At 36.3% G+C, this 27,068-nt stretch overlaps 1 protein-coding gene across 6 annotated transcripts in view; it reads right to left on the bottom strand.

Moving 5' to 3' along the window:
• UBR3 (ubiquitin protein ligase E3 component n-recognin 3) overlaps window positions 1–27,068 on the bottom strand; it is a 104,374-nt gene that overhangs the window by 5,061 nt on the left and 72,245 nt on the right. For all 6 annotated transcript variants that reach the window (XM_039703355.1, XM_039703283.1, XM_039703198.1 and 3 more), the window contains 6 exons: window positions 18,539–18,644; window positions 11,442–11,542; window positions 5,245–5,369; window positions 2,650–2,757; window positions 2,022–2,132; window positions 1,022–1,198 (listed from right to left, as the gene is read on the bottom strand). In XM_039703355.1, coding sequence (XP_039559289.1) covers window positions 1,022–1,198; window positions 2,022–2,132; window positions 2,650–2,757; window positions 5,245–5,369; window positions 11,442–11,542; window positions 18,539–18,644 — 728 coding nt within the window. The remainder of the gene's footprint in view (window positions 1–1,021; window positions 1,199–2,021; window positions 2,133–2,649; window positions 2,758–5,244; window positions 5,370–11,441; window positions 11,543–18,538; window positions 18,645–27,068) is intronic.

The following is a 27,068-nucleotide window of genomic DNA, read 5'->3' on the forward strand; positions in this document are numbered from 1 at the left end:
ATTTCACAAAATTAGAAGTCAAATGTCACCTTGTAATAGTCACATGCTCCTGGCTGATTACCCTCCCCAACTGCAATTACATTTCATCCTTTGTAACAGGTACAAAATAGGCACCAGACTTTTCCCAAGGATGTTTTCTACATGTGACATATTTTAAGTGCTAAAACAAGAGGATTAAGAGTCACCTACAGGAAAGACTCTCACTCCCTGCACTAAGTTTGTTGGGCAGTATCAAGGTGTTGCTCCCAAACTCTGGCACTGACTATGAAAGCTCTCTCCCAGCAAAAATTCAGAATCAAATTTTCAAAAACAGAACTGAAGTTAATCTCTGTAAATGATAACTGAAGACATCTGCCCATTTTTCAAAACTGTATTGGACACACGCCATTAAGAAGTTACCAGAACTCACAATTTTTGACAAGACAGGCTACCTGTCTTAAATACTACCTGTGTCTTAAATACTCCTTTGAAAAGCCTAACTCTTCTCATTTGCTCTTAAAAACACTGTCCAATTTTATGTTGGGGTGGTGGGGGGGAGGTGGGTTTAAACAGAAATTTGTTTTCCTTCAAAGTAGTAATTTTTTTCTGCATTTATAACTGATGAGTATAGTGGTCAGATGGGATCTTTTTTGCAAGGTCCAAATTTTTTTTAAGAGCACATGACCTTGAAACCTAAATTGCAAAAAAAAAAGAAAAGAAAAGAAATACTGCATTTATACCTGGTTACTTTCCAATCATGGGAAGAATGCTATTAATTTCACTGCAATCTATAATATCTAACAGATTAGCAGGAACTGTATTTTGAGATTAATCTGGGAATTCACATGTGTTCTTATTCCTGTTTTTAGCCAATTCAAGCCACATCCACTTACCAATATTTCCCATTACAATTTCTCTCTCACTTACAATTTATATTCTCTGATCCTTAGCCAAAGCAACAGTGTATGTGCATAACGCATCAAGCAATAAATACCTGCTTCCATATCAGGACTGTTTTGGAAAAAATAACTTTGCTCCATACCTTTACTTGATCAGGATGTCTGCCTGCAAATGAAGCCAGTTCTGAGCACCACTGTGATATCATGTCAAATGCTGGCACTGGCCAATCAAGACAAGAGGCACTGGTGAACTGATGAGCTGACTGAAAAGATGGCAACAGACCCAGGCAGCTTGCAAGAACGGTGAATTCTTCATCTTCCTTTTTGGGCATGAAATCAGAGAGGTTTAGATTAATACCTAGACTCTTAATTTTTAAATAGTTTATTAAAAATATATCCATTTCAATTAAAAAGTATTCTAGTATTAGGATGCAAATAGTCATGCTTAGTGACACAGGAAGGTTCAATTTCAGGAGATAACTTCAAACTGGACTCTTGAAACAAAAAAATTGTCATAAAAAAACCCCCAAATCAACTAACCAACCAACCAAATTTAAAACCTCAAGCCAAACCAAACCCCACAAACAAAACATAACTCCCCCATAAAAACCACAAATCCAAAAAACCAAAAACAAAACAAGAAAGCCCCAAACTCCACAATATTTTTTTTTTCTGTTTAGCACCCCAAACTAGCTAACAGCTGTTTTACAAAGGAGTTGATGTTGAGGCAAGGCAAAGAGGGAGCTGACCTGCAGTAAGCTCTAATTAAATTAGTCGTGGAACTCAAAACATAATTGCCTGCTGATGCAGATTCTCTGAGAATGAAGTATTAAGAGGCATTAAGAAAATTAGTACTGAATTCCATTGTGTGTGGAATTACACCATCTCTGCAAATGCTGGACGAGTTTTAAAAGTATGTTGGTATTTTACAAGACAATCACCTATGACCTAATTAAATAAGCATGACTTTGCTGAAGTTTAAGAATATAATACAATTTTTTGAAAACTGCAGTGCTGTAATATATGATTTAAAAAAATCTTAGGATAGAAAATGTATACCATGAAAAACACACCTTCAAGTTCTAGTTTTTGATCTCTAGCTTTTATATGGAAATGTTTGAGTGTGCCCCTCTCATTCTGTACCTGACAACTAGGCAAATCCCCTCCAAAGAGATGGTGTTGAAGAAGGCTTGTGATCCTGAGGAAAGGCAGGCAGAACTGCTGCAGATAGCACTCTACAGAATCCGGATTTACCTAGACAGGAGGAAGATATTACTAAATTCTGTCCCAGGTAAATTATCCCCTAAATATGGAAAGTCCAATATGAACCAAATATTTTTTAAAGCATATTATATAAATGACTGCATCAAACACACATTCCAAAGGCCAGCATTTCACTAATAATCTCAAATACCTCTGTAGGTTTTCTTCCCCCTCAACAAACAGGTTTTCAACTTAAATAATCGCTTTTTCAAGTTTCTGAAAGGACTTTTGTACTTATGATTAAAACCCATATACATGATTAAAACCTGTAATTATAAGAAGTATTTGTCAATAACTTTCTCAATGTGGCACTGACCACATCAGATATTATTAAAAGAGGCAGAGGCATTTGCAGAGGCAAACTGTCCCAAAGGGATGTGCTTTGATCTAGAAAATAAAGAGCTGTGCTGTAAGTCTTTAGCAAGATCAGAGAAAAATCATTATAACAATGAGGCAAAAAAACTTCAAGGGGACATGCTGGATAAATTTTCCAGAAATCTGCCAGTACCACTGATAATTCTTCAGTCTCTTCTTCTTCATATATCTTCCCCTTAGACAGTTCACTAATCACATGACCCAGCAATACTTCCCAAGATTTTTCTCCACTGGGTGTATTCTGCAAATGAGAAGAAAAGAAATCCAAAAAGAATTGGTTATAAAAAGGAGAAAATGTTTCTGTAATAGCAACAGCAATGAAGAGTATTTCCTTTTGATCAACATGTGAATTTTGACCTACAAAGATACATAGTGCTTAAAAAATTTAAAAACAAATATCTAATTTTACAGAAAGGGACTGCATTTAGCTCAAGAGTGAAATATGAATTGCTACTTGAATTACATATGTTCTAAACTGAGTGCTTTATGAAAGCCGTTGTATAATGTTTGCATTTCCCATTTTCTCTGTGAGTATATAAATGTTTACTTTAAAACTAGAAAGAATCACTTCATAGATACATCTTGTTCCAATAGAATTTTAATTCTAATACAAGATTTTTTTTAGAAAAGTAATTTTCGAAAACATATCAACCAGAATGAATGACAAACACTTGCTATGTATTTTAAGTTAAAGTGAAGCTATCAGAAAGTACAAAGTTGTATTTGGAATGAACAATGTCTACTACAGATGGAAAATATATTTAGGGTAAAGAATAAACAGCCACTTAGCTTTGTGCCATAGTAATTACATTTAAAGGCAACACAGAAAGCTTTAAGAAATAGAAGGAAATTCTCTCATAATTATTTTTCCAAGCCAGAATAAATTCTACCCTGGAAAAAGATGACTGGATATGAATTTTGAGTTCTGTTAGTATATTATCAACACAACAAACAAGGGAGTGGATCATTACTCTGATTCTTTAAAGAAACCAAATACTTCAGACCATAGTGAGGTATATAATTCATCAGTTCGTTTCTTTAGTGCATTTTGACATCAACTTTCATTCTCCATTTTAGATGGGGTCTTCACCTTTCATATTGTGACCACACAGATACTGTTTATGCTTATAATCAAAGAACCAGAAGGCAACACACACTTAATTCAGCAGCTACGACAAACCTTCTTTCCATGTTATTCCTGGAAGTTTACTCCACAGGCATTTACAGTGTGCTTCCTATTATCTTTGCACACCTTGCGAAGATGAGGGTGAATCTGGGTTTCAAAAGTACAATACCCACCTCTCAGCCCTGGTGAGAAATTAAACTCTTCATGTTGTTTGATCATTTGACATAAATATAGAGCAAAGTTTTCAGCCCATGCTTAATGTCTGGAATAGCAAACTGTGATAGATTCACTTGGCATTATCCATAGACAAAAGTTAAGTGAGGTGTCATCTGTGTAGTCATCCCAGGACTAAAATGTCTATCTTACCAGAAGTGAAGAAAAAGCCAACCTGAACCATATGTTTTTAACCACTGGGGCTTAAAGAAACTTTAAAGAAAGAGCTTGGGTTTCTAAATTAAAAACCAGCTTCCCTTGTGCTGCATGAGGATGAGGGATAGGCTCAAGATAAGAAGGGCAGCCAAAGGGCTGGGAGAGAGGAACAGGGAGCTGTGTGATTACCACTGGCCAATCCTGAGTGCTTTAAACTGAAAAATTATGTATCACCTGAGAACCACTTAACTATACAATGAAAAAACCCAATCCTAGCAACAACCTCAAGCAAAGTCTTTGTATTTCTAAGACAATCACATTATATTGAAATAAGGGCTGGATAGGGACCTAACAAAATAAAGTACTGTCCAGTGATCCCAACGTAAAAAAAAGTCTCATAGTAGCAGGCCAGCAGATAATTTGTCCTTAAGACCTTGGAATTCTGACTGACCACTATGACAAATTTAAGTTACACGTGAAAAGGCAGGTCATGCTTCTCACTCTTTATTTCATTTTACATCTAAGGCCCAGCTGTTGTATAAAGGGGCAATACCCATTTCTTCTCCTGGTCCCAACACTTGTATCCTTTCCTTTGGTCTGACACTGGTATTCTTCTGACCTTCTGGGAAAACCAATCTATGGAGCAAAAAGTTAACTGAAGGATTAAATGAATGCTGGTGCTAGTGCAGAGAACTTTGGCGGCAACTGGCATTCAATCAGCTGAACTCAAATAGAAAGATGCATTGTCACTTGTAAATACTACCAAAAGTCAAGGAAACAATAGTGACAAATTTCCTTCTCTGTCTCTTCATCACATGAGCACTCTCAACCACATAGTGAGAGAAATTTATATAGCTAGCCACAAATAGCACAAGCAAGTTGGAAAAGTCAAGAGGGCTTTTTCCTCCAACAAGGCTGCCTGCTTTTCCTGTAGAGAAATGCATCAGATCAGTGCCCATGGTTCATATAGGAAGACTTCAATTTCACAGGAAGGAAAGCTGCCTTTACTGATTACAATCACTGCAACAAAGTAGGGACTGAAACAAAAGACACAGATTGTGAAACTTTTGAGTCTCATCATGTACAAAAACCTGCAGAAATTGCATACACAGAAACAAATTACTGGATTTTGAAGCAGAAGCAAATTATTACATGCAAAGCAGAAGTATCTATTACATTCATACTAGAAATACTTAAGCAGAATTTCATAAATGTTTTAATAAACTAACCAACCTTTTTGAGAGCTCCTGACTCTTTCCATGCCATCCTATCTTCAGCACTGCATTTAACAGAAAGTGCTGCCAAGGCTTGAGTATACAATAAAGTGAAAAGCACTTTTATAATGCAGGTGAAGTGTTCTGTAAAACAAAAAAGTAATTTTTAAACATGTGATGGTTTTAGCAAATATAATGATTACAGAGTCTGTAGTTATGGAAATAATAATTCTGAAATGAAAAGCAAAGTGCCAAAGAACAGCCCCTCAAAACATACAAAACAACATATATTTACTGGCTTTCAGAAATGACTTGGCAGCCATAATGAACAGAACAAGTACAGGGCAAGTAATTTTCTACTTGTTCCTTATTTTCATCTTAGTCCTGGTTAGCAGTGACTTCATCTAGTGGCCTCGTGATAATACAAGATTGTATTTTGCTCAAAGGTTACATAAGTTAAGCTACTGATTACTGTAGATGTAAGCAAATGCATATCCTACCATCTCTTCTGGCTCCCATCAGGGGTGACACTCATACAGATATTGGAAGAATTAAATTTTCAAAAAAATCACCACAAGAACATCTAACATATCAGTTTCTAACCCTTCACTTCCACAGATATGGATTCTGCCATAAAACACTTGCTGCAAAACACTCTTGAGTGAGTACCCATTTACTGCAGCTCACATGCATACAGAAGGAAGGCAGAAGGCAGACTGGCATTTACTGCAGCTTCAAAGATCTTTATGATTTTTTTTAATATTTAAAGGGTTACTATTTCCTACAGCTAGGCTGCAGGAGAAAGGTTTTGAAACGTTTTTGGGGACGCTAGCAACAGAAGCAAAATAAGACTTCCTAAAATGGAAACAGAAAAAAAAAGAACATTCATTGAAATGAAGACATTGAAGCAGTCCTTTTTTATCTTTTTACTTTAGGCTCTATTTCCAGTCCCAAATTATCTAGTTTGTTTTTAAATCTAGGCAGATCAAAGAAGTTTCTGTCATGACTTACACCACTCCTTAAGCATAAACATAACTAATATATATCTTAAAAAATGTAGACAAAAATGAGGCGTTTAAGAAGTCCTCTCAGGCTTTGAAGTCAAGCAAAACAATTTACATAAGCACCTCACAAAAACTGGGTTAAATTCATTTTCTTCCCAAAGGATTTAAGCGAGTTTCATATGTGAAAATGAGGAGGTCAGGAAAATGAAATACCTTGCTTCTCCTTTCCTGCATCTAATATCAAAACCCACTACTAGATTATAAAATATACACAGCCAAGACAAGAGTACATAATTTGTGAAATAACAATTGTTTGTCTATGTAACAAATGTTTACAAATCAATGCAGATATGGATTTTGAAACTTTTTAATGTCTCTGAGTATAATCTTACATATCAACTATAAGCACAATTTAAACATCTAAAAGATCATTTCTTATTATGCAATTTAAAATTAACTTTTCTGTATTATGTTCCTAGCTTGTGTTAAACATGACAATGAATGGTCCTACACTACATCTGCCCCTTCCAGAGCAGGCAGAATTATAATGACACTTCCTCTTCCCATCTCCCTAAGAGGAGGATTTACCAGATCCCACTAGACCTTGAGGCCATATTTTTTATCTCTGCTGAAACCTCCATTCTCTTAGCAATCCTGTCCCTGAGGAATAACAGCAAGCAAGCTTGCAGGAAATTTTCTGGGACTGAAATCTACAAGATGAAACCACACACGTTCAGAGAACTGTAAAAATTGCCTCTTTGGCCTGAGTTAAGAGTTTGTAACATAGTTACAACAGTTAAGAGTTTGTAATCATAGCTAGAACTGAGCTCAGGTACTGAGCTCCCACCCCTCAACAGCAGATAGAAGCAGTACAAATCAATTGCACACTGAAAGCATGAATGAAGGCCCTGCATGCAGGGCAGCAAAGGCAACAGCACCAGCCTGCCACAGCCTGCTCCAACCTGTAGCTCTGCTCAGGTGATTGCAGTGCTAAACACTGGGTGTCTTTGCACATTTTAAAAAGTCTGATTTTTGCAAAATAGAATTACTCTTTGTCCTTAATACTAATTGTTCAATTCACCAGAAATATGTCTATCTAACATAATATGTTTCAATTAAATTAATTCTCTTGTATTTACTTACATGTATGTGACTCATAAATTACTATGAATTACATTTTTGGAGAATCCACAGTTGGACAAAAACTGCACACTCCCACATCTGGGTCACCCTTAAGAAGTCCTGAATTCTGCACAAACTTCTTATTTTTTTTTCCCTTTAGGAAAAAATCTCAGGAGCAGCTCAGAGGCCACATGTTGTGTAATGAGCACTAAGGCTTTTTTATAGTCATAGAAACACCCCATGGGAAATATACTAAAACATCAGTCACTGCATCAATTATCACTTCATTACTACGTTATCTCTTTAAATGCCATATATTTGACAGCTGTAGGTACCTGTAATGCTAGAGCTGTTGCATTCTTGTCTACTGCAAGGAGCAACTTTATTTGACTTCCTGCAGTGTGCCTGTGGGGGCTGTGTGCTGTTTTCCTGCTGCCCCCTGAGGCAGGCTGTGCTTTTGCTACATCATCTTTTCAATTTAATAATTCTAAAGCGTGCAAATATGTGTAGCAAACCACTGAGCAAAGTTCTGCACTGAAATGCATTTAGGACTCCTGCCCCTAATCTGATAGTGTGACAGTCTGAAAGTATTATTACTATGGCTAGGCCAATCTAATCAAAACAGGCTAATCCAGAACTTTTGTAATTATTTTTGAATAATACTGAGAAATGCTCTTATATTCCTATTTTTAAAACCTTTTGGAATCAAATAATTTTAAAACATCTCATCCCATTATATGCATACCCTTAAAAACTAAGTTTAAATAGGAAACACTTCTGGAACTCTAATTGTAATGTTAGTACAAGAAATGTGCACATAAATAAGCATATTACCAATAACACAAATCATTTCAACATAAAATTAGATTATATACCCTATGATGGAAAGAATCCACAAAGAGAACCAGATGCACAATTAAGGACATAGGGCCTTTTTTACTAAATTTAGAAGATCTTCGTATAAATAACCTTTGAAAAACATTCTTCTTGATCAAAAGCTTGAACCCTTCTTTGAAAACACAGCTTCAGAACAAAGGGAGACAGCACTGAACTTCAGATAATCCATGAAAGGTATATTAAAGTTCCAAGATACAGATAAATATTTGAGCTTCCACATTGAAACTAGATCATATTCAAGCTGATTACATCCAAACTATATTTAGTCAAGATCCTTGCACACACCCTGGGGTTTAGACACTCTCTATCAGTATGCTACTTTTTACACCCAGTGCAATGCAGAAAGTGAAATCACTAGAAGCTATCAGGTGGTGGGAAAATAAAACTTTTTACAATTGATGGTAACAAGAAACAATATCCAATTTCAATTAAATGACTCCAGCATCCAAAAACTGTGTCACAGAAAGAACTGGTGGGGGCGAGGGGGGTATTGAATTCAATTTACAAATACAGATTTAGGTTTTGATAACCACCAAGCCATTTGGTACACACACCATCATTTGCTATTTCTGTAAGAAAAGAGCTGGAAGCAAAATCTTTGTTTTGCATGGAGTCCCAATTCACAACATCATGAACACTCCATCCTCTGTAGAACAACTGCCACAGAATTGAACCAGAAAAATCCTATGTGGATTATTATGCATTTAGCCCTCTACAATTTCAAAAATTTCAAACAAAATGCTAAACATTTGAAGCCTTTAAAAGTTCTACCCATGTCCTAGTGTGAAACTCAAAAGAAAAAAGAAGTTTGACAAATGGTTTTAGTATCCTAAACACAGTGTTTATTTTGCTTGCTACACTACACAGAGGTACACATTATCAGTCTCATTCCCTTCTCTGCAAATTGGTTAATGCTTGTAAATGCTCTGACCTCCACCACAAAGTTTCTTCTGTAGCAGTCTTCTTTCTTTCTGATAGGTTCAGATCAATTTTCTCTTTTGAATGAAGAGGCTGAACCGTAATGACATTTTCATTGCTTTAATCTATGTCAGATTGAAAAAGATACCAACACCCATCCAATAGTTAATAGGGAAGTTAATGCAATTCCCAGTCTGAATTTAAAATTAACAGTTAATAGGGAAGTTAATACAATTGCCATCTGAAGGGCAAGAGATGAGATTTTGAGTCCTCCTTAAAGAGCACTCCCTATTTTTAAAAAAACACATGGTGTAAACAAAAAGGATTTTAAGTACAAATTTGGGAAAAAGATGTCATATTTGATGAAGGACACAATGTAACTTAAGTCTATTGTTAAAGGAATATACTGGAAATATCTGTCAGCACACACAGGCATCAGCCTCCTGTGTGTGTCCCAGTGCACAGCTCCTGCACCCCATGACAAGGGCAAAGCAGTACAGACAATTCAGGAAGCACTAAGGTCAAACAGAGATTTTGCTCACCCCTATTGCTGACCTTGTGCTTACCATGAGACATTTCACAAGCCACTTTACCTTAGTTATACCTCAGCCCTCTACAAAGAATTAATAATATTGAATTCCACTCTGTGACATACACACCCATTGTGTAAAAGTACTAAACAAATTGGTTAGGACTTATTTTTGTGAACACCACTCTACACCTCCAAACAAAGAATTATGAAAGACTTTCTCTTCATTCTGCCTAACTATTTTGATGAAACAAAAATTAGGAAGATAAATGGCAATTTATTTCCAATTTAATGCTTCACAGATTTGAAATAGATACATTTATTTTCTATCTGCCACTTGCCATTTCCCTCTCAACTTCAACCTACAATAAACTTAAGAGCAAAGACAACACATGCTGCTGATATGAGGCATTTCACAGAGTTCTCCACAGAATGCCTTACTATTAATTGAATGCTGTCTTTTCTAGAATAAAATATACTTTCTTAAATGGTGGTATTCAATGCTTGGGTATTGACTACAAAGACACTACTGGTTTGTACTTTAACACTTCCCTGAATTTCAGATGTTAGTCTCATTAAACTTTTATTTGCTGTTTTTATACTGGTTTGATTGAGTCCTTCCAATAGAGTCAATTTAAGTTAAAACTGTCATTAGAAAAAAAGTACATTTTTGACAATAGTCTTCCTATGCAAAATATTTTACTCTTCTTAGTATTTTCATATTCTAATAATCTTTGGATATACTTAATCCATAAGCATTTGATGATACTTTTCCTACCTAAATGATTCTATGATTTTAAGTGTATTGAATTGAAAAAGCAAACCCACAATGTTAACGGATACACAGAGGGTCACTTTAGCTGAATTTAAACATTCAATACTGAGGACTGAACACCTCTCCTGGGGAAACAGTTTCTACTAAGGTGTATGAATCAAGAGCAGAATAGTTCCTGAATTTACCTATTCAAAAAATACCCAAACTGAGCAGATATCAAAACTGCCACACAGATCCCATGGGAGATATTCTGTTCAATGTCAATGAAACAGTAAAGTGACATTTGCTTTGTTTGTCCCCATTTTCAAATAAAGGAACAATTACAAATAATCAAGCCAGAGACCAGATGGTCTGAACCCCTATTCTGGAACATACATTACCTATTAGAAAGAGGAACGAGGTTCAGCTGTTCCTTTTACACAGAAAAAGAAATTTAGGTTTTAAGACAGTTTTGATTTTAGTAACAAAATATTTAATTTTTTAATATTTATTCATAATTATATGTATGCTGTCTTTATTGAAATTGCTGCATTACAGCAATTATTATCTTCATATATGAACTCTTACATAAGACTGCTGCAATTTAAACTCTGAAATTCAAATTGAATTACAATCTTACAAATTTTTTACCCTTAGGCACTCAGTTCAACTTGAAGGATTGAGCTGTCCCTCTAAGCAAAAGATGAAGGTCAAACAAAGGACACTTTTCTTTCAGTAGAAATACTTAATGGTTTCCGCTCAGCTCTTGTATCTTTAATGAATAGTTGACTGATAAGGTAAAAAGACAGGGAACACAGATAAACCTGTCAACTCAGAACAAAAACTTCTGTTCAGTGCCACCTTTTGTAGATAAGGCAGAAACATTATTTTAGACTACACAGCAGATCAGCTATGATTCACCATCCTGCAAACCATCAGGAAAGCAGCCTCATCTACATAATAATTTAAATATATATATTTTTGTAACATACCTCTGTGCAATGGTTGAGGCATGGTTAAAATCTGGATAAGCAAAAGGGATGAGACATCTCTGTAAAGCACAGGAACTTCTGGCAGTTCTTCACTTACCAGCCTGGAAATAAAACCAAAAGAAAATCACTCCTGATACTATAAACCCATTTTCATATCTTATTTTGTATTTATTTTAAATAGTACTGCATTTGATATCAAGCTTGCAGAAGCCTAATACCTGACAATTTGCCAAATGACCTCAATTTTAGAATGTATCTCAATTCAAAAATTTAATATTACTCATATAACAACTCACGAGGAAATTACCATTTGGGTACCTGATTGTGTTGAAATGTTTTAAAACATTCCAAACTGCCTGAACTCATGATGTCTATGTAGAGTCACTGAATATTCAAACAGTTGAACTGGTTTCCAAAGCATGGCATTTCACATGTATACATGTAACCAGGCTGTAACAACAAGGAATCCTCAAAATACATTTAAAGTTACAGGGAATGCTGCTATTGTAAACCAGAGACCTTAGAAAAGCTATTGTTTTCCTTCATGCAAAGAAATGAAGGCTCAAGCAGCCATGACAGGTGGGATTATGCAATCTTACAGTCTTTATGAAACTCCCTGGATGTCTAGAAGGAAGCAAATAAGCACAGAGATAGAACAAACTTTTCAACTATCCAGATTCACTGACGTAACATCATCCTGTTTTCCTACACCAAAAAGCAAAAAATGCTTGCAGATATGAGGTAGTTTCTAGCTTTGTGTAGCAATATTCAACAAAATTCCAACCACCAGTATTCTTCAGGTTCAACAGCTTAGTAAAATGGCAAAAAAAAAAGAAATCAAACGGTGCAAAATAATGCAAAATAATTCTTCCCAGTTTTAACTGAAATGGGGCGTGATGGAGATCTCAAGCAGGAGCAGCTCGAGATAAAATATGATACACACCCTCCCCTTGAGCCCTCCCCTTCTGCCACACACACAGGTGCAAGAGCTGGGTGGGTTCTTACTGCCCGTGGCAAGCAGTGGTGCTGGGGATCCGCGCTGCAGGAGCCACACTGTGAACCCCTGCTCTGCTGACCCTGAGGCTCCCCTGCAAAGCTGTCCTCTACCAAGGGCCACCAGTGCTGCAAAGGAACCAGTCTATGGACTGCAGAAGGCTGCCCACGTGTGGTGGGATGTGGATGCATGCATGGGATTTTAGTGTCCTCTAACACCTTTGGGGATTCAACCAGTTCATCATCTCCGAGGCCCATAAACATGATCATGCTTTTGAAAAAAGACTACATAATTACTGATTTCCTGAAAACTCAGGTATCTCTGTACAGAAGGCACTTCCAGGAGCCATCTGTGATATGAGTTTTAACACATGAAAGCAGTCATACAAGAGGAGGATTAAAAGAACACTTACAGTCACATGGCTGACTGATCTTGCAAAATGAAGGGAGAGAAAACATGGTCTAACTGGTCCTTTTGAATTAATGAACCCAGACAGCTACAGAATAAACACCATCTATAACCCTTCTGCTATAATCAATCATTTAATAAAATTAATGCTTCAAAGCACTGTAATATACATAAATATATACATACATACATACATATATATATATATGTGTGTGTGTGTGTGTGCCCCCTAAATAAATCCCAAATATTCCAAAAATCAGTATATTGAATTCTAAAGAAGACAATGGGGGAAAAAAATTTGTATCACACTGCCAAATCTAATTTTCAAAATTATACCGGCCATGAAAATATTCACCTCACTATGTCTCTGTAATTCTACTTTCATCTACAGCTAGTTCTACTTTATGATCTACAACACTGAATTTTAAAACAACCCACATTATGTAAGGACTTTAAAATCATGGATATCCCTTAAATTACTTCTCATTTTTAATTCTAATTTATACATACTTGGGAAATTTATATAGACTTTATATATACTTGGGAAAAATTTAATTTGGAATAACATTAAAAAAATCTGACTCCCTCTGGTCACATTTAGCTGAACACTTCTTTCTGACAGAGGTATCAGTATTGTTTAATAGTCATGTAACAATTAGGTCAAATACCACTTCTGTCAAAATTATTTTATTTTATATATATATATTCATACACAGAATACTACAATTGATTGGCATCAACATCATACATAAATTACCTCATTTGCACATGCAGGACCAACTGAATTACTTTCTTAATTTATTCAGTTCATAAGAATTGAGAAGCACAGCAACATTAAATGTCAGGGGTTTAGATAAGCTGCTTTTGCTTACATCAAGTATTGCAGCACATGAAGCACTTAAAAACTGCTCTGTCATTTGTTAAGAGCCTCAGAAAATTCTTCATTATGAAAATGGAACTGAAATTACAAAATGTGTTCAGAAGTATGTTTTATGGAAATTTTCCATTTCTGTTAATCCCTAACACATATATGCAAGCTTGATAAATCTGACTACAAAAACTTTTGCCACAGAAGCACTTAATAAAAAGAAGGCAAGTACAACAGCAAATAGGACCAAAGTAATATCAAATTATTAAAATGTGTAACAGTTGTACACTGAATCAAGTTTTAAAAGGGAGTTGGTGGTGAAAATAAGCTATACAGTACAAAATGAACATATCCTAAAATGAAAAACATAAACCTCAGCTTTTCCTATGGAAATGACCTCTCCTCCAGCCCAAGGTAATTGGGCTGCACCTCTCTGTGCCAAAACCAGGGCTGCCTATCACCTGACAGCTGAGAAACAGACAGCTGCCTCTGTATTCTGCATCCTCCTCCTAAGAATTGTTATGCAGCAGTCATTTCTTTGGGAATGGATACAGAGAAATGGGAAATTCTGTTGTACTCTAAAATAAGCAGCATTTTGCTGCTGGTGGTTCCTTATATTTATGCTCCCCATTCCCTCTTCTCTCAACCAGAGAAACTTTAAAGTTTTTGGATGATGCTAACTGCAACTAATTATAAAGGTAGAAATTCAGTAAGTAAAGGAGAGGTTCTGAGCCTCACATCCCTTTGAACTGTCAGACACAGAAAATTTGAGATACAGGGATATAGGTACACCTAAACTAAGGCTCCAACTAGGGCAAACTTATATTTCTGCTTGATAAGAAGCAAAGCACACAAATCCCATATGGCAGAGAGGTCAAACTAATACACAGCTTCTGATATTCACTGCAAGAGAGCAGAATTCTACTATTCATTCTGGCTGCACCTTAGGATACAATCACAATTTCATATTTGCTCTTCATCGTGTCACAGCAGATTTTACAGCAGGTCAGTTTCTCATTATACATTCACTGACAGTAACAGCACTGGGCATGTCCTGTTCTCTTTTACCACGGTGCCCCCAGCAGTCCCTTGTCACCCGTTCCCAAACTTATTCAATTTCAGCTTTTTAAAACATGGATTTGATGCTTGACTTTGCTCATGCAGCCCGCCCAAGTTACATCAGCACAACCAAAGAAGATGGTGAGCTATAGTGCAGGGGAAGGAAGAAACAGCCAAGAGCAAATACTCCAAAGCTGGCACTATTGTGAAAACCTATGTACTGTAACATGTCCTGAGAGACAGCTGTTTCAGGCAGCATTTCTGTTGTATGGAATAGAGCACATAAGTCCTGTTGCATCACATGTATGTATAGACCACCTCTCGCATAAACCTTAACTAAACCCCGCTGTCCCACCATCCTACTCTCTCTGTCTTGGACTATCTTCATAACAACTGTGAGTTTTTTCTCCATTTCACAACAGCTTCTGTGATGGGGATGTGACCTAAGAAGTCATGCACAGCTATGCACAGCTGCTCAGTCCTATCCCTGAGCTGCAGTTTGTTGCCCCAGTATGACACCATAAACAGTCTCCGAAGTGATCTAGCTTAGAATGAAACATCGGCAAAACACTGCAGAAAAAATAACCCAGCATTTCAGTTTATCATGCAGTTCCTCCCTCCAAGTGCTTCTACTGCAAAGATTCATAATGTTTTCTCAATCCATTCTTTGCTGATATATTCTGTCTGTCAAAATAGACACAAAAATTTCAGCCTTCATAGAGATTTAAATTTAAAAAAAAAACATGTATATCCTTTCATTTCATGTTTGTTGTTCCTGAAACTGCAACTATTTGGGCTAGTCCATTAAATTCACATCTGGGTTTAGTAATTATTGCCTCCAGCTGCTCCTTGCCTGCCCCCTGCCAGAAGCTATTATTTCCCCTTTGCACCACAATAATTGTTTATTTGATCACTATTGAAACCAGATCTGCCCCAGAAGAACAATTTGCTTAAGTACAGCCCGTGGGACCAAGCGTACATTGAATTTTGCAACATAAACTGCAGAGGAGAAATAATTACTAAACCATTCACAGTTCACCAGATTTAGCTTCTTCTTTTTCCCCCTCATCTTCCAAACAGCTCAAGTTATTTAGGCCCTTTTTGATAGGCTATCTTCTTGCTCAAGATTTCCTTATTTCTACTTAACCTTGCTTGAGCTTCTCCCTATCGTTGCTTTCAGTTGCCATTTTCAGCTACAAGGAGATCTAAAGGCAATTGTAGAAGACACTGGACAAAACCGGTGGTTTTGGGAAGTACAGTGAAGCAATTCTGTGAGACTCTTTACAAGTTACTGTGATCAGTTCTCCCAGACACAGGAAATCTACGGCATTATTTAAGAAGTATGACAGCTGAGTTGTAGAAAACTAGGATAAAAATTGTGGGTTCTACATCTGGGTAGTTCTATTTGTAAATATTTATGTATATTTAAAGAAAATAGCTATAATTAAATGAGAATGAGAATACAATGTAATGGGGACTTTTATTCCACAGATTTTTGCATGTGTGGGGTTTTTTTTCTTTCCATTTTGAAAATTATCCTTTTAAATAAATGAAGATTAAACTAGCTTCTTTAGAAAAAATGTTTTTAACTGAAATAATAATTGAAAATGAAAATCAAATAGAAAAAGATGACATATTGGTTTGAAGTTATTTTGCTTCTGTGACTTCCCTAAAGTTAAATTGTTTGGAATCACAGCAATACAGTCAGAAAACACAGAACTTTTTCTCTTACTGACATTTTTTTTCTACAAGTCTTTTCTTGAAGTTTCCTGTGCAGGTCAGACTGATGATTTAGATGACTTGGTTAACTTCAAAGCAGCAGAATGCCATTCACATCTAAAATCTGCAATGATTATTTCTCCACCATCCTCTTAAGCTTTTTGAGTTTTCAGCAGTCCCACCTTCTAATTGCTCTGAGCACTCTTTCCTGTACCTGAAAAAAATCTGGTATTCTGTGTCTCCCAAAAGGCTGTGTGACTCTAAGAAGTGTGCAATCAGACCATACACACCAATCCTATGAATGCCAATCCTACTACTTCAAATTTCTGCAGTATAATTACAGCTACTCATTTTATGCTCCAATTTATACATGAAAAACATGTCCTCAAATTGCCTCCTTTGTAGTGTTCTGGTGCCTGCAAACTAAGGAAGGAAAAACATTCCAAGGAGGGAGCAAAAATATTCGAGCTCAAAAGCATCTGTATATCTTGCCAGTAAATTATTTCATGGCAAAATGGAAGCTATTTCTATTGTAGCTTCCTACAAACCATTTAGAACTTTGTGCCAAACCAGTATCATCAAGTCCATCATGAAATATTGAAAACCAGTGCAGAAAACATAAGAACTCCTTAAATACATCCCCAGCATGCAAACCCTTCTGCAAAGCAAGGCGTTACAGACCTACAGTACCATTAATTTCTAGGTGATTCAAAATATTGCCTAATGAAATCTAACATACTGCACTTTAGCCTTGTCATGACCAATGCATGGTGAATTCCACCAGCTCTCTAGGCCCCCTCTATTAACAGCTGCTTCCAAAAGCCAGCAAGCTCTTCAAATGCTAAAATGAGAAGTGCATGATCTTTCCCACAGCCATGCTGGCCACATGATCTTAATTCTGCCAACCATACACCAAATTTATTAACATCATCCCACTGCTCAGTCTAGGTCAGGGCTCAATTAGAATCACATCAAAACAGACCCTCAAAGCAGTCTGAATGCATGCTGAACAGGTTTTCAGGTTATAAAATGCTTGATGCTTTCTTCTGCCAATAGTTTATAAATTAATCTCTTAATACAATTTAATTACTCCAATAACCTAATGTTTATGGCAAAAATAAGCCTGAGTCCAAGAGAAAAATAAAATCTTAAACTAGAAATGAGAACAATTGTTTTAATAGTCTTCCCCAGTTTGCAGTTAGGATTGTGGCATCACAATGCTAGATCAGTTTTTGAAATTGCATGATGCTTTCTACCTCAGGCTCCTAGAAGCACTGACAAACACACAGCTGGAGAGGCACTAAAAGGACAGTCTTTTGACGTAATTGCAAGCTACAAAATGTAGAGCTTAGTGTGAAGAAGATGCTTAAGGTGCTAAGAGAAAAAAAAAAGTACTGCTTTCCTCTTATGAGGAAAAGTCATAATCTGGTTTAAGGCAAGAAATCTTCCTCCTCATCATTAAGGTAGAATCTGAAAAGTGATGGGTCTTAAGTCACGTACGGAGATGAGTCCTTGCAGAACAAAGTACATGGTTTAATTTATTCTATTGTTAATCCTTTTACAGCTGTGTATATAAGGTTCATGTTTTAAAAGCAAACTCAGGTAAGTAACTTGCTTAAAATAATAAGCTTGATGAAAATTTTTTGCCTAAAATAGAATTATTTCTCACATATATTAGACCTATTTACAGCTATTAATCATTACTCAACTTTCAATAAGCTACCAGTTTATCTCAATGTAAATTTTGTTGAGCATCCATATCAAGAACAGCAGTGCCCTATCCACTTACCCAATACTATTTAATTTGCATGTGCTTAAGCCTGCAAGAGGTGTATTTAAACTTTAGCTCAAAACTGGTATTTGTCAGATTTTTATGTAAAAGAAATCGGAAAACATATTTTTACAAATTCATACATACAATTTTTAGATGTTAAGTCCATCAGCATGCCTCACAGAGAACTTAAATTAAGACAAAGTTACCCGAAGTCCCTCTGTAAGGATGTTTCTTTCAGCAGGTAAAATTGATATTGGGTAAATTAAAATACTTGCTCTGAGTTTTTATCCTGCGAGAGCTGGGTTAGTTTCCTCCAGGGATTGTATGCAGAGTCTATACTGTAGAGGCGCATGTGCATGGCCAACACGTGAAACAGCTGATCTGAAAGGGGAAGAAGACAGATTGCTGAGTATTACATACAGGGATATGAACTGTTTTACATTAAATTGCCATAATGTATTTTACAAGATTTCTGAGAAGCCTATCATGTCACTCCAAATAAGCTGGTACCCTAACAAGCAGTTTTTATTAAGGATTGATTTATTTTTAAAAAAAGGACTTGAAAAGAAGTAAGATCTCAAGAGAAGGCAGTGAACACATGCATATATACAGAAAATTGTTTCAGAGAAAGACTGTTTAGAAAGCTTTGACCAGATCTCATTTGTTTTGGTGCTCCATGTACTTAATTACAGGCCTTTCTAAAAAATCCTGTTTCATATGCTGTTATGTTGCCAAAGTTCCGTGCTCACTTCACTTGCCTCTCCAGTTTATGCTAGAAGTGGTGATTTCTTAAACAATTATTCTTAACAGAGACTGATATACTTTTAATTGAGATACTTTCATTCCTCTCTCTTACTGTTAATTTCTGTGCATCGTATATTTGAAATTTAATCCAAAATTGCTACAAGTCCTGGCCTATGGCAGGATCACTTTGGTTCTTCATTTTCAAAAGGTTTATTCCTTCTGCCTTCATATGGTTATTTTGTAGGTAACTTTTGGACAAAAATAGCCCCAAACCCAAAAAACATCAATGACGCTAAAGTAGCAACAGTCTTTACAATGTCAGAGATTTGTCTGTGCAACCTGCAGGCAGAGTTTGCTGATATTAATAATTTCAAAACCTTCTATATTTCCACTGTATCAAAAATATGATTTGCAAAACATTTCTACAATTTTTCGAAGAGAGGATACATAATTACTCATGGTGAATTAATGCAGTATTTTATATTAAAATGCACATTTTATATTTACCTATGAATCACATGATCACACAAAGACAACATCTAACCCTTCCTTCCATTAAGCTATTCAAGAAGGCAAACACCATTTAGCTCAAGAGCATTTTCAGAAAGGTAGACGCAACAAAAAGCACAGAATTGTTTTCCAAGCATCCTGCAATGAGCAGGGACATCTTCAACTAGATCAGGAACTATCCGGGATTCAGACTTCACTTTTTCAATGAATCTTTGTCTTCATACGTTTATAGTGAAGTAATTGAAGTATAATTTCCCACAATTTTGCTTACTTTTTTCTTCCTGTCACACGATATCTTGCTATTTGGTGTCATGCTTTTCTCCTGTTCAATTTTCTAGGACCCTGCTTTCCTTCTCCCTTTCATTTTAACTTTTCCCTTAATATCCTGACATCATCTTTCTTCTCCACCCCTTATTCTTTCAACTGATGCCTTTGCCTCTTTCCCTGTAAATCTCTCTACCTCTTTTTAAAACCCACTTGCTCAACCTACACACTCACAGGTCCTCTTTTTCAAGTAGAAATAGCAGCTATTAATTTATTTTCCATAAATAGATAATTACTCAGAGGTACGCAATGGCCAAAAGAGTCGCATGATGAAATCAGCTGACTGCCAGAGCCTGAGGGCTGTAATTAGCTCCTGGGGTTTGTAAAATAATTGGAGCTGTAGATAGCATTGGAATTGATAGCTGCCACCTGCTTTCTGAATAAAAACAGTCAATGAGGACAAAATAAGTTATCTTTCCTCCTGGCAAGAGATTCTTAGCAAAACACTGCTTTGCTGATAAAGTTGACAATACAAAGTCTGAAAATATACTTATATTCCATCAAAATAATAAAAAAGCCCCCAAGAATGGTTTTATTTGGAATGAAACCCATGAAAACATCCCAACCTTCCCTCCTGCCTATTCACTAAAATGAAGCTTTTTTCCTCCCTCAACTGCTCCTTGCTTTAAACAGAAACGGGCAACTACACAACATGGAAAAAAAAAAGTGAAAATTGTTCCGGGTAATTAATTCATCCCCTGTTCCTCTACCAGCTACTCTCCAGAGCTTTTACTAATATGAAATTAAGCAGGCAAGCATCAAATTCTAGCCCTGGAGAATTTCTCTGTAATCTCCAAATGTGTACCATTTATGGAATGGAGACACGTTCCAAGAGTGACCGGGAAATGGCGGTCAGCAGCCGTGGCACACAGCACACCGGGGCTACCGCGGAGCCCCGGGCACGCCCGGCCCTCAGCGCTCCGGCCGGCCCCGCAACAGCCCGGCCGAGGCACGCACCGAGCTCCATTTCTGCTCTGCACCACAGGCACTCCAACTGCTTTACTTACACTAACTGTGACTACGAGCTACTGGAGAAAGCCAAGGAAAACACCCGAGCACTGGGAAACAAAGAACTGGCAATTTAAATGTGCGCCAAGTGCTTGGTGCTGCAGCACGTCCTTATGCCGGAGGGACTGGCAGAAACCTGCCTTGAGCCAAAGGAATACCCGAGGGCTTTTCCTGTGTATTTGTCCATAATTCCAAACCATAAGCATAAAAATACAGAATGTCCTCCCATTTTCTTATACCCTACTTGAAACCTTTAAAATACATGTAAGGACAGTTTTTTAACAAGTAGCAGGAAAACATTACCATGACAATGGCCCATAAACATCAATCGTGGCCAGGCTTGCGAAGAGTGGGAAGAAGGCCATAACCTCACCAGGTATCCCAAAGCCCTCTGGCCCTCACAGTCCATCTTCCAGGATTCTCTCCAGGAGAGCCCAGCCTTGTAAGGGGGAAAGGCAGGACCTGGCTGCAGCTCTGAGTCACCAAAAGATCATTCTTAAACCAATTTTTGTAGGAAGAATATTAATTTCGGAAAGCACAGCAGCAACAAAATTTTGAAAAATTTGAACACGATACTCCTAATAACCTGGTAATATCTGAGGCAGGCTGCATACAGATAATTTGAATAAATGTAACAGTCACACAATTTGGATGCACAATATAACTCATTGCTGCAAGTTATCAGGGGCTTGGGAGAGCTCAAAAATTTAGACATTTGAGTGGGCAAGATTACTACTGTTTTAAAACATGATCATAGACTCGAGTATTGCCTACATTGATGCAATGCTGGCAAACTCTCTCAGTTTACATCTTTGTTTTCACAGAATACATGTAAAGCTTAAACAATGCTTCACAGAATCATCTGGATTAGCAGTTAGAACTAGCTTTCAGTCCTATTAGCATTCCTTAATCCATTTCTAAAAATAATGACAATAACTATTGTTATTTTGTTATTGTCACTGCTGTTCTTGGTAGATTTAGTTTTTGGAGTTAATCTATTGTGAGAGAGGAGCAATAAACTCAATTGAATTCTGTAGTTTCAGAAGAGCAGCTCAATGGATAAGACCACTGTCTTTGCACTGAGACTGAAGCTATAAGAGGAAGCACTGTAATATTGCTCCTCTCACAAACCCCAAAGATAATGGGTATTTTGTCTATATTTCCACACTGCACCAGCACCTGTAGCTGAATTCTTTACTATTTTTAATAATAAAGCACATTCATTCTACAAATGTTGACAAAGCTCTTAAAAATATTCTGCTACGTTACAGTACAAAAAGCTGGAGTCTACAAAGGCAGTTTCACAGCCTTTTTCAGGTTTACTGTGATATGCACAACACAAAAGAAGACTAAATTCAAGATATAAAAAGGCAGCAATTTGGTAGATGAATGGTAGAAATTCTAAAAATGCTGTGCTCAACTGACAAAAATGAGTGATTCAGGAAGTTGCATTCAGATTTAAGTTTTGGTCTTGTAATCTTGGTTTAATCTTTGCCAAAGTGATCCCAAATTTCTATTTATTTTTTGCTCCCTTTTTTCCTACATATTTTTTTCTGGTCTCTTGACTGGTAAAGTAAACTCTCAAATTACCAGAGTTCAAATCAGATGATGTTTTCTGTTATTAATTCCAATTCCACAATGTAGAACAATAAGCTGCCATAATGAAAACAAACTAAGGAATTAGCTGCCTTTGTCTTGCTTGCAACAGTCTAGATAATATGTTTATATCTCCTCTCTTTATTTCAAGACATATACTACTGTCATGAAATTTTCTGACTTGATCCACATTTCCCTTTTTACATCCCCTAAACTAATATTCATATTTACAATGTGAAAACATCACAAAGTGATACAGCAGTTCACTGCAGGTGGAATTGAAAGCATCCTTGTCTCAACTCTGAAGGTCTTACCAGACCAGGGATGCTTCCTCCTTCTTCTCCCAAAGTTTCCTGGGACTATCAAGAAGAATGTAGATTATAACTAAAGCCACCAACAGCCAGATGGGACTTGTCAATAAGGAGATTGAGAAATATTTTTCTCCTGGTAGAGATTTACACAGTCCACTTAGCAAAGACCTGCTGATAACATCTTCCCATTCATCCCTGATACAGCAGACTTGAATCAGTAAAAAACCATGAAGGCCAGGAAAAGCCTATTAAGGCATTAAGACTGGATAACCTTTACAAAATCTCACATCTTCACTAAGCCTTAATTGCTGATGAAGCAGCTAATTACCCTCTACACCAAACTCACCAGTGTATGAAATCAACTTTAGCAACAGAATTCTAACAGTACCTATCCTTGCTTCTCCCACACTAGATATTAGTGCATACCAAGTGTTTTAGAAAATACTTAAAGACCATCTGGTGATCAGATGCTGCTTTTTCCAAGTTAGCGTGAACGAACACCAAGGATCGGCAGACTGACATCTCCTAACTGAAAAAAACTCCAAACCAAACCAACAAATCCTAAAACCCAAATCCTGCAACACCAAAAAGCCCAACCAACCACAGAAACCAAATGTAGCAAGGCATTCCTGAAAACTTCTTTTATTCTCTTTATTTTCAGTGGCTGCAGAGAGTTACATAGGACTCTTTGCAACCATATCCACATCAACGATTATAGGAAAGAGACAGCTGCAACTCAAACTTGCAAATGATAAAAGAATGAGATTTTTCTCCCAACAGGAAATACTAAGTGGCTCCAAGTGCCATTTTCCACATTGATAAAATGGAGACAGCCATTACTTTCAGCATGGTTGAAAAATTTGATACGGAAGAATCATGAAGAGAAACAATGAGTTTCTATGTTCACAAAAACACTAAAAGCACTGATAAAACTGATACTAACACCACAATCAAGATAAAGGCTTCAAATGAATGAGAAAAAGAAAACCAAAACAAACCAACCAAGCAACCAAAACAACTCCCATGAAGCTCAATGTTTAGAGCCATTCCAGAAGTTACAAAGGTGCTAGATGTCCTACTTAAGAAGAATTTAAACAACTCTTAAATAATTTTTTGGTGTCCAGTTGTAAATAACATCCTTTCCAATTAATGCAGTTGATGGTGCAATGCCAGACTGCTATTTGTGGGAAGCATAAGGATAAGGAGCTCATTTACAGAGAAACTGAAGCCAGAGGACAAGAGGATAAAATATTTAATCTTTACCCAAAACCCTAATCCTATCCTTCTCACAAAGGGGAAAAAAGGAACAAAAACCCCAAAACCAAAAAACAAAACAAACAAACAAAGACTAGACAGACAGAAAGAAAAGTACTACTTCAAAGTTTAAAAAGGAAGATTATAAATTCACTTATATGTAACTTTTAAATTTTGTGGAATTGTTCACCAACTAGTGTAAGATTACCAGAGTATGAATAGCAAAGTAAAACATCTACACAAGTTAAAGAGAGGTCACAGAATCAGAGAATGCTTAGGATTGGAATGGACCTTAAAGATCATGTAGTTCCAACCCCCCCAGATCCCTGCCATATTCCATCAGACCAGGTTGCTCAAGGCCTTATATAAAAACCATAGAGAAGAATCACAATAATTCAGCCTTAATGCTTGTTTTGACCCTGTTTGATAAATACGGAACAATGAAGACAAACAGGTCTATTACACTTTATAAAACAGAGAAATAAGACTTGTACAGTTGTTATATATCAGAATTTTCCCTAAACCCATGAGAATTTGCAAGGCCATAGACTCTAAAACTGTAATGTAGTCCTTCAAATAGGACTTGATTTTTAAGTAAAAAGTAATAGGATACTATTTGCATTTTTTAGTTCCACACACATACAAAACGTTAAGCCTTTAAATGGCAATTTTGCAGGCAAATTTTCCTCACCATTCTTCTTACACACACTTGGTCATTGATACTGAGAGTTACATTAATCATTCTTAATTTTTCTTCCCAAGAGTAGCTGCCCTCACGGTGCAATCTACTTAAACAGCTCTTGACCTATTTGTTCCCCCCATCTTCCCTGATGTTTGCTGCTGTAACAGCTCACCTGGGACAAGGACAACATATTCCATTTTCCACAATATCTAATCACCAAATTTCACAGTTGTCACAAGACTACTACAGAGTAGTATGCTTAATCACAAAAGAAACCCCTCAGTATCTCACACACAGAAAAAGTCAAACCAGGTTATGTTTTAGATTACTTCTGCTGAACCTGACATGAATGATGTTTAGAAACAAAAGCTGTTTCAATACTGTGCAAGGAAGACTTGACCAAAACAGTACTCAAGTTCTAGATGGGGTATGGATTTTAAAAAACATTCTTTCCTCACTGCAGAAGACAATGAAGAAACTGAAGGTACATTTAAAACGAAACTTCAAAACCAGAATTGTTCTTAGAAAAATAAATTACTATGGAAGGATGATAAAATTCACTTCAGAATATGAATCTACAGAACTGTAATTTTTCGTAACTTAAATGCAAGGACATGGAAGAGGCAATGAAGGAAACATGCAATTATATAATGGTTTAATGAAAACAAACCCTGCTATGTAAAGCTAACTCTGCTCCCACTAGTCATATTTAGCCTAATGTCCAAACATAAATAGAATAATATTAAATGGAAATACTGTACAGGTCTGTTCTAGGAGAATCCCATTACCTTACATTAAAAAACAAGTCTATTTTAATGCAAGATTAAATATGACTAGATTGCTACATAACAATTTTTCGGAGTAGCAATGCAGAACATAAACAACACGTGGACATTTTAACAATGAATAGATGACATTCACCTCTCTGTGCTGCTTAACACAACAACACATTCATATACGTGGTGCCTTTACCTGGAAGGCCTTGAATGTTTCTGGAGTGCAAGATAAATATTAAAAACACCAATATGACTGACTTTGATGTAAACAAGAAATTTACCATTCTACCCCAAGCTGTGGAAAAAAGCAAGTGCATTGTGGTAAGATGCTGTCCACACCCCTTTATCAATATGACTATAATCCTTTTAGCAAGTGCTAAAGGAAAAAGCACTAATACAACACACTTAAAATTACAGAACAGTTTAAGAAAGGAGCAGAAAAATATTATTGTAAACAAAGTGCAAAGTATTCTAAGTAGAAAAAGAAAATAAAATCAAGATATGTTATCAGGTTTTAAAAAATCATCAATATGCTTTTTAATCAATATTCTAGCAATTTCAGATTAAACCCCTGTGTGCAAGTATATTAAAACAGTCAAATCACATCACGGGGAAAAATATTTCTTCTCACTAAATATGTACACAATTCTGAATACAAAGGGGATAAGCTTTAACATCCCTTCCAACCTAAGCCTCTGCGATTGTATGAAAACAAAGCTTTTCTTACCAGGCTATTTTACTTTTCCTACAGACAATTAATGCAAAGTTTTTTGGTTGGAAATCCACTGTGAAAGATGTATTTATGAAAATTTCATATTTTGTAAATTAGCACATGTTTTTAAAAGCAACAGTTGATGTGATCTTAAAGCTTCTCTTGAAAAGGACAATTTCTTTACTTCTCGTGTGAGAAGAATCTCTAAGTTTTGGTAAGTTTAGTACATTTAGTTTGTTTCAGTAATCTATTTTGATGAAAGGAAAACCTGTTCATTTTCTGAGACATACAGAGTCAGTGGCAAAATACCAAAAAAGCTGGAAACATAGGTAAATATGACATATGAATTTAAACAAGGCTTAAAATTGTCATGCCTAGCTGAAGTCTCCATTCAACATAACAAAATTCTCCAGTTGAAATACATCCTTCCCTTATAATTTCCAACTTTGTAATTCTCCAAAAAGAAATTTATCCAGTGATTAAAGTATTTTCCATGTATTTCAAGGCTTGAGAAATATGTATTAAAATTCCTGACAATTCTTTTCACAGACTGTCAGCAAAAGGTATGCTTTCTTGCAAAGTCAGGTCCTAAGAATGTAAGAGTCCTTCTTTATGCAAGAGGATGTTGAAGGGATGGTGTGGTAAGACTAAGAAAAAAATGAAATAATGTATTATACAAATCACCTAGTATCAGCTACCAGGCCTTAGCTTAGTAGCATTTTTTCCCTTATTTTTTTCTCAAATAATGACAAAGAAAAAGAAAACCCCAAATTTGAGGTTGCTTCTCTCTTTGTATCAACTGATGTAGTGCAAATAGCAACAGTGAAGCTACAGAGATGTACACAAAGGAAGCTGCCCACCAATCCAGTGGTTCAAGCACTCTGCAAA

The sequence above is a fragment of the Passer montanus genome, unplaced genomic scaffold (genome assembly GCF_014805655.1).
Source record: "Passer montanus isolate IOZ18808 unplaced genomic scaffold, ASM1480565v1 scaffold1, whole genome shotgun sequence".
In the NCBI taxonomy this organism is placed as follows: Eukaryota; Metazoa; Chordata; class Aves; order Passeriformes; family Passeridae; genus Passer; species Passer montanus.